We start from the raw sequence: 11,184 nt of genomic DNA, 5'->3' as shown, positions 1-11,184 counted from the left end.
AGAACTCCAAGAAGAACTCCAACTGAAAGGCGGCCATTGTTGATGGAGTGGAATGGATTGCGCAGAGTGGAGAGTGGAGAGTGGATAGTGGAGGTTTCCCTTTTCCAATTCGATTTCTAACTAAACAGCAAAGAACCCGAACTACAGCTGATAAGAGAACGGTTCAATCTAACTTCTCGTGTGAAATCTATCCTGAAAAGAGTTTTCAATGCCTTTTATAGATTGTAATCATTTGGATTTTATTCCATTCTAATCTCTCTTTATTTTCTATATTTGCTTGCAGGCAAAATGTATGCTGTGATTGGGAGGAGGCATGGCAAGATCCTGTCCGGAGACCTCACCCAGGGCAGCGGCAATTTCTCGGTCACCTGTCTGCTGCCTGTGATCGAGTCGTTCAACTTTGCCCAGGAGATGCGCAAGCAGACATCTGGCCTCGCCTGTCCCCAGCTGATGTTCAGCCACTGGGAGGTAAGTAGCGGCCACTCCGGCTCCCTGGCAGATCTAACACTGATTGCGGCAGCTGTTGCGCCTTTTGGTGGAGACGAGGCACAAGTGCAGCAGCGCTTGTCTCCCGACCATATGCCATGTGCGTGCTGCGCACCAAACCCCTCTTTGGGCTCTCTGCTCTCGCTGCCTTTCTCTCCCTTTCTGTGGTCTGCAACGAAATCTCAGCTTACGCTACGATCAACCTTCTGTTACCTTCTGTTGAAGTCTTATAAGCTAAAACCACAGACGGTAGAGGCAGCTCAGCAGGGGCAGAGGCATCAACATGGCAACAGCAGCCACAGCCACAGCCAGAGCCAGAGCCAACTTCGTGGGCAACAGTTGGACTGAAAGTTATATGGTCCATTTGGGGCTGCAGCTGTTAAGCTCAGTGCAGATACAGTGAAAGCTCCCCAGAGGGTACAGTCTGCCCAGTGCCCAGTGCTTTCCGTTTTAGCTGCTTTTCACTGTACCCCCACCAGAGACGGGAAGTCTCCCTCTCTCTCTCTCTCTCTCTCTTTCTCTGCTTCTCTCTTTTGTACCATTTTGACCTTGTCGTGGGCCACAATTAAGACTCAAGTTGATGATTTTTTCCACTCTGTGGCCCTGCCTTTTGGCAGCCCCAAAAGACGACACTGAAAAGCGGCCGGACGGCGGCTGAAATTGGGATCCATCCAGTCAGCGGATGAGCTGTGGCTCAAACTAAAAAAAGATGATTAATATGAAGAGTTGGCACAGCCCACAAAAGTGGAGCTAACCACAGAGTTGTTGGATTAGGCAGGATATACTCTGTCATCGTTGGACAGACAGATCTTTGGTCATCTTCCAGGAGAAGAATATTGGGAGTACTTTGCCCAAAGAGGACTCCAAGTTGAAGCTAATCTTCCATTTCTTTTCCATAGTTTTGTCGCCTGCACCAGAGATGATTCCATGCTTCAGTGTATTGGTCATCTATCCGCTCCATAAGTGTATGTGTGTGTGTGTGTGTGTGTGTGTGGTGTACATATATCGCCCAAGCAATCGATAACAACAAGTTTTTGTATAATGACTTCCGGCGATTTTCTATTTCTCAGCTAAAGTTTTGCCGGCGACGACTACGAGATGTTGCCGCCGCTTGCCGCCTGCCACTTGCCGCCGGTTGTTGGGTCTTCGTATAATTTCATACGCATTTCCAGACAGCAGTAGCAGGGGAGTGGAGGAGGTGGTGGTGGGGCCAGGGGAATCTCTCTCTCTCTCTCTCATATCTTTGTGGAAATCTTAACGGAAACTAGTTTAGCAGGCACAAGTGGCACACGTAGAGTCTTGACAGATACAATATTATTTCATTATTTCCCAACGAAGGTGAAGCTTCGCAGCAATTAGGATTCCACATTGCCAGCAGCTACCATTCTGTCTCTCTCTCTTACTCGTTGGACAATTAAAACAGTTAGTGCAGCAGTTTGTGCCCCGCCCACATGGTCACCTTTCCCCATGCCGTCCCTTTGGGTCGCCACTGACTCTGCGAGTGGGCAGAGAAAGGCAGCCAAGGGGCTGGGCCAACCCGAAGAACCGTGGGCGCAGTTGTCACGTGCCCATAATAACAACGAAGGCGTCAACGTCAGCGTCAGACCTCCACTCGAGTGGAGTCCCCAAACTTGGACTGGGAACGGACGCGGAATGGGCAGAGAATTTGAATTTCTTGCTGCATCATGCGTGCCCCACAATGAGTTCAGCATCAACAGGGAACCGAGAGCCAGTGGCTAGCCACGAGAAATCATCTCTTTGGATGACCTTTTAACTTGAGGCTGAGGCTGTGGTGGAGTCTGCAGCAGAAACCGAAACTGAAACTGACACAAAGAAAACAAAAAGTAATTTTCAGTTTTTGGTTTAGGTTTTTTTTGCTGGCTAAGAACTGCATCTGTGCGTTTGTGGAGACAGTGCGTATCATAACTTAAATATGGCCAACAGACGAAGGAATCTGCATCGTTCCCCACCCCAGCCACTGCTCCTCCTTCTCCTTCTCCTCCTCCTGCTCTGCTCTGCGGCTACTGTCTTGCGCGCTTTTGTTATTATTTAATTTTGTTCTTCCTTTTGTTCCATTTGCTGTTGCACTTCTCCACTTTCTTGCCACTCGATGAGGCCGAAGATTGTTATTATGATTATGCCCCGAGTGTGTGCATGAGGTAGGGGCAGGGGCAGGAAGAGGTTCAAGACCTTAGCCCCAACTCCTCACCCAAAAAAAAAAAAAAAAAAAACACAAACGAAGTAGAAGGAGAAATAACATCACAACTTTGGCTACTGGTCTTACTTTTGGCCTGCTACGTGGTAGGGTCTGAGATCGGATGGGATCTGCTCTCTCCCTCTCTCGCTCGGAGTGTGTTGCATATGATTGTCGCGCTTTGCATGCGAGAAGACCTCAAACTCCAAAACAAAACTACTTCAAAAGCATAACAGATGCAACACCAACACCAGAACTAGCAGCAGCAGCAGCAGCAGCAGCAGCGACAGGCAACAGCCAGCCATCGGCGACCACAAAATGTGTGTAAGAACCAAGACAAATAACAAATAATCTGATAACTCGTTTTGTATACCTGAAAAAGAGTGTTCCCCAAAGCCACGCCACACCACAGCACACCAAAGGGAAAGTCCACACCAAAGGGAGTGGAGATGGAGAGTGTTGGCAGGGCAGGGCAGGGCAGGGAAGGGGACTTGCTTGGGGACTAGGGACTCTTGAGCAGTGCTGGAGCAGTGGGGGAAGGAGGAAGACAGTGCCCTAAAGTCTGCCTGGTGCGAATCAACATACGGGTGTACACGGGGTGTACGTGTGTGTGTGTGTGTGTGCCATATCCATGCCGGCAAGTGTTTATCCAAGTGGCTGTGGGCCCAAAGGATTGTTGTTGCTCTTAAGTGGAACGTGGTTTGCATTGTCCGCTCGCTCGCTCGCTCGTTCGTTCGCCCGTTCGTTCGCTTGCTGTCAAAATGACGCTCGTCCGTGTCCGTGGCCCCGAGGCTCTACACAGATTCGAGACCCCGCGACTCGGCAGACTTTTACAGCCGCGTGTATCTCTTGAATCAGCAGAAACTCCAAGCTAAAGCAGGAGTAGAAGGTGAGGCAGGTTGTCTGCTCCTTGGTGCCTCTCTGCACTGCCTTACCTTCTCTTCAACATACCTTGCACAACTCGACTCGCAGTTCGCAGCTCTGTGCAGCCTTTTCTCTGGGCATGCGCAACGCCCAAACGAACGGCCATTTGCGGTCGGTCTCTGTCTCTCCGTCTCCATCTCTGCTTTTGGTTTTGGTTTTGGTTCTGGCTCTGTTTCTGGCGCGCGATAATAATCTCAAGTTGGTCTTTTGGTCGCGGCCTCAGCAGCATCGGACACGGGGGGACAAACAGACGGCGGACACGGGGGACAAACAGACAGACAGACTCGGCTCAGCGTATTTCGGTAGCTGCCGCGTAAATTACCTGCATACAAACACACAAACACACGAACATGCCGAGACACAAACACACATGTGTGGCGGCTGGATGGATGGAGGGAGAGAGAAAGAGAAGAGAAGAGAAGATTTGTATGTAGCGGTGTGTGTATGTGTTTATGTCACGTCGTTTGCTCTTTGGATTTTTGTTTTGGTTTTCGCGGCTGCTTCAATATTTTTTGTTGTTCATATTTTTTGTACTTTCTGTGCGGGGTGGGGGGTGTAAATGGATGGGGGAAGCTTGGGTAGAAGCAACTGCAGAGGAGATTGGGGCTCTGACTTGTCTGCAATCTGGAGCGTGGTGTGGATCGGTGTGGATAACCAACTCTTTGAGAGTGCTTCCAGGACACTGCCAGAAAGCTGTAGAAGAACTGCAACCAGAACTTGATGTCTATAGGTACTAGGGGACCATCTCTAAACTAGTCAATCCAAAGTATTTAGTTTATTTTTCCACTTGTGACTTCTCAGCGACTGTTTGTTCTTTGATCTTTAGTTGGTCCAAAAAAGATTCTCTACTCCACACTATTTTCCACTCCCGTATTTCCGCATCTGTTTGAATATTCTTGCAGAGTTTTCTCTCAGTGTATACACTCTGGCTGCTGCTCATTTGTCTGGCCCGGCTCAGACGCAAGCTCTGCGCACTTCTGGAGCACTTCAGCTGCCACAGGGTCTTCTCCTTGTACATCTCCTTCTGCTGCTGCTGCTGCTGCTCCGCTCATTGTGTGCTCTTGAAGAGCCATTCTGTTCTGTTTTCTGTTGTGTTTTGCTGTGTTGTGCGTAGGGCAGCCCAGAGATGGCATGAGGATGGGAAGTTCTTGCGCATGCGCAGCCATTGCCAAAGGATGTCTATACTTTGTATGTCTTCTCTGTGTGTGTTTGTGTGTTGTGACAGGGTCTCGGAACTGCGACTGCGACTGAGACTGAGATTGGGGATTGCCTTACCTTGTCGAGGACTACTGCATGGCTCCCCACTCCCCCCCTCTTCACTCTCTCCCTCTCTGCTCGTTCAGTTAGCGTTGTTAGTTGTTGTTAAACAAGCGAAACGTTGTGCCCGATAATGATCTACATGGGGGAATGGAATGGAATGGTATGGGATGGGATGGGATCGGATCGGAGGAGGCCATGTCGAGGGCCCGCAGTTTAGCGTAGTGCGAACAGATGGCCCGAAAGCAGAAGAACACTCTTGGCAGATCCTGAACGAGGGAAAAGGCCATCCCATCCCATCCCAACCCAACACAACACAACCCAATGCCAGCGCGTCTCAATCAGTGTGTGGGTAAGCTTGCCTCTGCCCTTGCCTTGCCATTGATGAGGATGATGGAATGGAATGGACTGGAATGGCATTGTGGGAGAGAGAGAGCGAATGAAGAGGTTTTCCAGTGAACAGCACGCCTGACACCCGCCCGCTGTGTCAGCTCAAGTGTGTGCTGCGTGAATGCAAGTCCTTTGCTGGCCCGTGAGCCAAACAAAACAGAACCCAAACGCAGAATACAAAAAACATTACCCAGAGCACAGGAGAGTGTCTGTCTCTGGTCTCAAGTGCGCGCAGGAGGAGGCAATCATCAATCAAGGGTCGAGGAAACTTCTTCACGCCATTCAGCAAAATATTTCTGCGTATCCTGGCGTGCCTTATCACGCAATGGCGAGTCCTTTGAAAGTCATTAAACCTTCTCCGGCCCCAGACCCAGACCATTTGAACGTCCCCGTCCTTTGTGTCCTTTGTGGCACCCTCTCGAGCCTGACAATGAAGACGTGAAAATGCACGCTTTCCCTGATGAGACAAACGCCAGGCAGAGAGGCATCACGTAAACGTAAACGTTGAACCCAGCCCAAATCCAATCACGCACCTTGGTCCTAGCTCAGGCTCAGACCCGGGCTGAGGCGCAGGCGCAGGCGCAGGCGCATAGACCGAGCGACGCCTTTTGTTCCGTCTCAAGTGCGTAAATGATTTCCTGGAACTTTATTCACACCGTTTGTGCCGTCTGTCTGCTTACAGGTGATTGATATCGATCCCTTCTGGCTGCCCACAACCGAGGAGGAACTGATGCACTTCGGCGAGAAGGCGGACTCCGCCAACCGGGCCAAGGTCTACATGGACAGTGTGCGGCGTCGCAAGGGCCTCTTCGTCGACGAGCAGGTGGTGGAGCATGCCGAGAAGCAGCGCACCCTCTCCAAGAACAAGTGATTCGAGGTAAGAATTATTTACGTCTGTGTGTCTATCACCAATGTGTTTATTTATATTTTAATAACTACAAAAAAAAACGAAAAAAAAAAAAATAAAGGGCAGAGGCAGAGGCTGGGGCTGTGGCTGGGGCAGCTTCCAGTTAATATCTTTCCTCTTCTTGTGGCGTTGCCATGGCCGTTCCATTGTTGGGGCCGATCAGCCCACTCTCCTTTTCCGGGACTTCGGGGACGGCCAGTGAATTCTTTCCCAGCACGATGTGAATGCATCTGCAATAGAGTAGGATTCATACCCAAAGGGGAAACTGCAGCTGGGATCACTTACAGTATCAAAACGAAGACCGTCAGCTGGGTGGCAATGGTGAGGATGAAGACACTTCCTCCGTGGTTGGCGTCGAGGCTGGCGCGGTAGATCTGCGAGTAGCAGACCCCGCTGATGAACGGCACCGCATTGTCGCACACGGAGAGCAGGGCAAAGACCTTGCCGCGCTCCGAGGTGGGCACTATCTTGGAGGTCATGGCCCGAATCATGGGACCCACAACCGGACCGAGACTGCAGACCACGGCGCCGGCATAGAGCAGCTTCGGAGTGGTGGCAAAGTAGTAGAACAGGCGGGCTATCGAGTGCGCCCAGGCGCCAATGAAGATGATGGTCTGTGGCATGGAGTGCATCATGGGAATAGACTTGGCTTGGATTTGGGATTGTGTTGCATTGTGGCTTACCGTATCCCGGCAACCCAGAGCCTTGTTCATCAGCGGCACAGCCAGGAGCATGGCAATGACATAGGCCGACGACTTGAAGGTCTTGAAGCTGCTGTAGGAGCTCACGTCCCACTTGAACTTGTCCAGCGTGTACAGATACAGGTAGCTGCCCTCGTCCCGCTGGAATGTGTACAGCAACATGCTGAGGAGCAGGATGATGAGGAAGCTGCGACGATGACCACGGCGGGGCTTCAGCAGAACGCTGAAGGAGTCCTTTACGTGCTGCCTGTCGAAGAAGTCGCCCCAAAAGCCGCACCAGCCCAACTCCCGCAGCGAGCGTTGTCGGGGCGTAGTTTGCCACTAGGAAGGGTGCGGATAAGCAGACAGTTCTGGATGGGATCTCAGCCCGAACTCACCTTCAGGGCGAACAGCGTGTAGAGGATGGCCAGCGCCAGCAGGGAGGCGTTGACAGCAAACATGTCTGCGTAGGACTGGTGGAAGGTGTTGTAGAAGAGATACGAGCCCAGGGCCACGCCGGTGGGCATGGCACTCAGGTACACCACGTCCAGTATGGTCACGCGGATGGTGCGCTGCTCCACCGTGGATATGTCCGAAACGTAGGCGAAGCAGGAGGCGAAAATGGCGACATCGGCACCCGTCAGAGCCGAGGGCAGGGAGGCCGTGTAGATGATGTTCTGCACCGGCCAGTGGGGCATCTTGGCGTTGACCACAACCATCGTGGAGTAGATGAACTTACCCACCAGGCCCATCAGCAGCGGCAGCTTGCGGCCACGACGGTCCGAGAAGGAGCCCAGGAACAGGGCCAGGATGATGGGGAAGATGTGCGAGGAGATGTTCTCCCACTGCAGGAACCAGGCGGTGGTGTCCAGGGACTTCTTCTTGTACGCTTCGTTCTCGGGCTTGTTGATGTTGGTGCAGATCGCCTCGCTGAAGTTGTTGTTGACGCGGCAGGCCTTGTACAGGAAGAAGCTCTGCTCCACCACGGAGGTGATCATGAAGGCGAACATGTAGAGGAACATGGTCGGCTCCACGGACGTGGAGGTGATGACGTTCCACACCCACTGGCAGGCAGTGCGACGGGGGCCCCCGTCTGGCTGCTCCACCACCGCCACTTCCCCGCCCACGCTGCTGCTGGCGCTGGCTTGGCTGTCGCTGCCCACGCTGCGACGTCGTTGGACTTCATTTCGTGCGGATGCCTGAAAGTATGCAGATGCGAAGCTTTTTGTTTGAAAAAGCTTCAAGCGAGCGCTAACCTAACGGAATTCCTCTCTGCTGGCAATGCCCGTCAGACAGAGAACTTGAGGCAGAGACACACTCTAGCAAGCCGAGTCTCAATCTCTTCGCGTCGCTTTCGCTCATTTGAAGCGTTTGTTTAAGGGAAAGAGTATTCACAAGTGGCCATCCATCTCGGTTGACAGACTCTCGCATTGCGTGGTAAACAACGTGATGAGCGCGTTTGAGATTATTGAATTACAGTATTCAGAGTTAACTTATTGTTTACATAGGAATATCACCACAAGAATGCCGCCGCGGAGCACTTTAAATCAATAAGGGAAGTGTCGTATCACAAATTTGTATCCGAAACATTTGGTCTTGGCAATCTGTGGCTTTCAAGGTCAGCCACAACATGCTTCTGTCGATTCGGTTGTGTTTTCGACTATCTGTTTTCGGGCAGAGCATCGTACACACGTAATCGACGCGGGAATCGCGTTGCGCCAATCTGCGTCTGTTCTTTACCGCGAAACATTTTAATTAATTGCATTAAGCATTTGTTTGTCACCGTTAGTTGGCGGGCAGCGCACTGCTTGCCTCTCGTGTTTGTTAAATTTAGCCGGCACAAACAACAAACTTTTTAGCAGTTGGAATCACATTTGACACTCACTCACCTCTGTGGCGCTCATTTCGACTCTGCGCACACGCCGCCGCGCTCTCGCTCTCCGCTGCCTGTGGAAGATGTCGCTGCGAGCCCTTGTTTAGGTGGTTGATTTCGTCTAACGAAAGCTTTTGCGCTCCCGCTCTCTTCTCGCCTCTCTTTGCAACAGCTTTCGATTTGAATTTCGAAAAGTAACCGCTGTTTCGACTAATCGCTAAAATGTTTTTCTATAATTGCATTAGACGCTCGATTTGCAACAGCCGAGATAAAAAAGGCTAGGTGTTGCTTTTCTGCACTTTATGACTGTCTCGCTGCTGTTTGCTCATTATAATTAGCGTCTCACCCACTTTATTGTTTGGGATTTCCAGAGACTTATCTGTCGAAAGGCCGCGCGTATATTACGTTCACTATCCGTTGAAGATCAATATTTGGCAAGGCGGAGATAGCCAAAGCCAGTGCCCACGATAACGGCGGCTATAAAATTCAATTATAGCCTAATTGATTTAAGATTTTTTACAATTACCGTTCTTTACGAGCGATAACTGTTGTCTGCGAACACGGGAACACGACTATAGACTACAGCGATACGGCCGCCTATATCTTGAATTAACTGAACTGATTTACTGTCTGCACTAGCCCACCACTTGTTGATTCCGTGTTCTGTGTCATATTTCAGTCTGTTTCATACACCTGATCTTTTGTGTTGCACCGAAAAAAAAAACAAAATATTTCCCCACACAAGTATTCCAACTTATCCGCACAATCGCCAGCCATCAACTCGGGGTACCAAGTGCAGCTCCGTTCATTTAATACTTCTCGGCCCCCCGCTTATCAGAGAACCGCTGATACTGGACTCGTCGGCAGAGTGTCGAGTACCGCCGTCACGGATGGGGCATTCGAAGTTTTGTTTATTTCTAAATAAAGCATTCCAATTGTTAGTTGCTTATTTCGTTCTTCGAACACGGCTAATCTGATATTTCACGCTCTTGTTTCATTCTCGGTTTCCAGACAGCTGCTTGGGACGGCCACGGATTGTCGGACTTTATACAATATGTAGGCTTCATTTGTACAAAACTAGATTGTAAACACAACCAGGCTTCTGTTCAAAATAAAGTGATTTGTTTGTATTCGTTTTGTAATAAAGATATATGTACATCCTGATACAATTAGTTAGTTGTTCTAGTTCGAAATATTGATTAGCACTAATCAAATAAATTATTGCGGTCACGTATTCAAAAAACAATGGCATACTTTTGGGGTTGGTGCATTTAAAAAGTATGGCATACTTTCAGGCTGGATGTTTAATGACTGCCCCTTAAAAATAGCGTAAAACAGCCATATCCTGCCATCCTTAAGGACCTTAAGGTCCTTGATGGTCTCAAATGATTCGAGAGATCCTTCCGCTCACAAGGATACGTGTCACGTCTGGGTCGGTTCAACAATGGCGATATTATAAAAATTATATCCTTAATCCTTGATGTCCTTGAAGCGAAACTGATAGAAAAAGATCGGGGAAGATGTCCTGATTACGAAAAGGTACGGCACATACTGATCGGTCCACAAATAAGGGAGAAAACAACAAAACAGTTCTGGCCTGTTGTTGTTGTCAAAATATGTTGTTGTACAACAAAATCATTTTTAAGAGAACAAAATTCAACCTTGAAGTAGGCTTCAAAATTTTTCACGAAAATCAGAAAATTCTGTTGCATACTTCAAGGTTCAATATTTTTAAGAGGTTCAGAATTTTTTAAAAATTAAGACAAAAAAATTGAACCTTGAAGTATGCAACAGAATTTTTCAAAAATTAAGACAAAAAAATTGAACCTTGAAGTATGCAACAGAATTTTTGAAAAAGTAAGACAAAAAAATTGAACCTTGAAGTATGCAACAGAATTTTTTTAAAATTAAGACAAAAAAATTGAACCTTGGAGTATGCAACAGAATTTTTCAAAAATTAAGACAAAAAAATTGAACCTTGAAGTATGCAGCAAAATTTTTTAAAAATTAAGACAAAAAAAATGAACCTTGAAGTATGCAACAGAATTTTTCAAAAAGTAAGACAAAAAAATTGAACCTTGAAGTATGCAACAGAATTTTTCAAAAATTAAGACAAAAAAATTGAACCTTGAAGTATGCAACAGAATTTTCGGATTTTCGTGAAAAATTTTGAAGCCTACTTCAAGGTTCAATTTTTTTGTCTTACTTTTTCAAAAATTCTGTTGCATACTTCCAGGTTCAATTTTTTGTCTTAATTTTTGAAAAATTCTGTTGCATACTTCAAGGTTCAATTTTTTTGTTTTACTTTTTGAAAAATTCTGTTGCATACTTCAAGGTTCATTTTTTTTGTCTTAATTTTTAAAAAATTTTGCTGCATACTTCAAGGTTCAATTTTTTTGTCTTAATTTTTGAAAAATTCTGTTGCATACTTCAAGGTTCAATTTTTTTGTCTTACTTTTTGAAAAATTCTGTT

At 48.1% G+C, this 11,184-nt stretch overlaps 2 protein-coding genes across 3 annotated transcripts in view; one reads left to right on the top strand and one right to left on the bottom strand.

Annotated features, from left to right (window-relative positions):
• The window catches only part of LOC117895060 (elongation factor-like GTPase 1), a 74,289-nt gene extending 64,448 nt beyond the window's left edge, over positions 1–9,841 (top strand). Inside the window, exons 4-6 of one of the 2 annotated variants that reach the window (XM_034802440.1) lie at positions 284–468; positions 5,934–6,127; positions 9,714–9,841. In XM_034802440.1, the coding sequence (XP_034658331.1) occupies positions 284–468; positions 5,934–6,122 (374 nt within the window). In that variant the 3' untranslated portion in view covers positions 6,123–6,127; positions 9,714–9,841. Of the gene's footprint in view, positions 1–283; positions 469–5,933; positions 6,129–9,713 lie in introns of both variants that reach the window. The other variant, XM_034802441.1, reaches the window with a different exon arrangement.
• LOC117895064 (proton-coupled folate transporter) lies at positions 6,136–9,492 on the bottom strand. Its single transcript, XM_034802445.1, has 5 exons — positions 8,728–9,492; positions 7,237–8,037; positions 6,842–7,180; positions 6,444–6,772; positions 6,136–6,388 (listed from the first exon to the last, which is right to left on the bottom strand). The coding sequence occupies exons 1-5, from the start codon at positions 8,740–8,742 to the stop codon at positions 6,262–6,264; spliced, it is 1,611 nt and encodes a 536-aa protein (XP_034658336.1). The 5' UTR covers positions 8,743–9,492; the 3' UTR covers positions 6,136–6,261.
• Positions 9,842–11,184: the final 1,343 nt, after the last annotated feature.

The sequence above is a fragment of the Drosophila subobscura genome, chromosome J, assembly GCF_008121235.1.
Source record: "Drosophila subobscura isolate 14011-0131.10 chromosome J, UCBerk_Dsub_1.0, whole genome shotgun sequence".
NCBI lineage: Eukaryota > Metazoa > Arthropoda > Insecta > Diptera > Drosophilidae > Drosophila > Drosophila subobscura.
Note: the sequence above shows the minus strand (reverse complement) of the source record. Positions and strands in the feature narration are given on the sequence as shown.

What these genes read in the sequence shown, in the direction of transcription:
- LOC117895064 (XM_034802445.1), bottom strand. An exon ending in ACACGCTGTTCGCCCTGAAG is followed by an intron (nt 7,181 to 7,236) that starts GTGAGTTCGGGC and finishes CACCCTTCCTAG; the next exon opens with TGGCAAACTACGCCCCGACA. An exon ending in CTCTGGGTTGCCGGGATACG is followed by an intron (nt 6,773 to 6,841) that starts GTAAGCCACAAT and finishes TCCATGCCACAG; the next exon opens with ACCATCATCTTCATTGGCGC.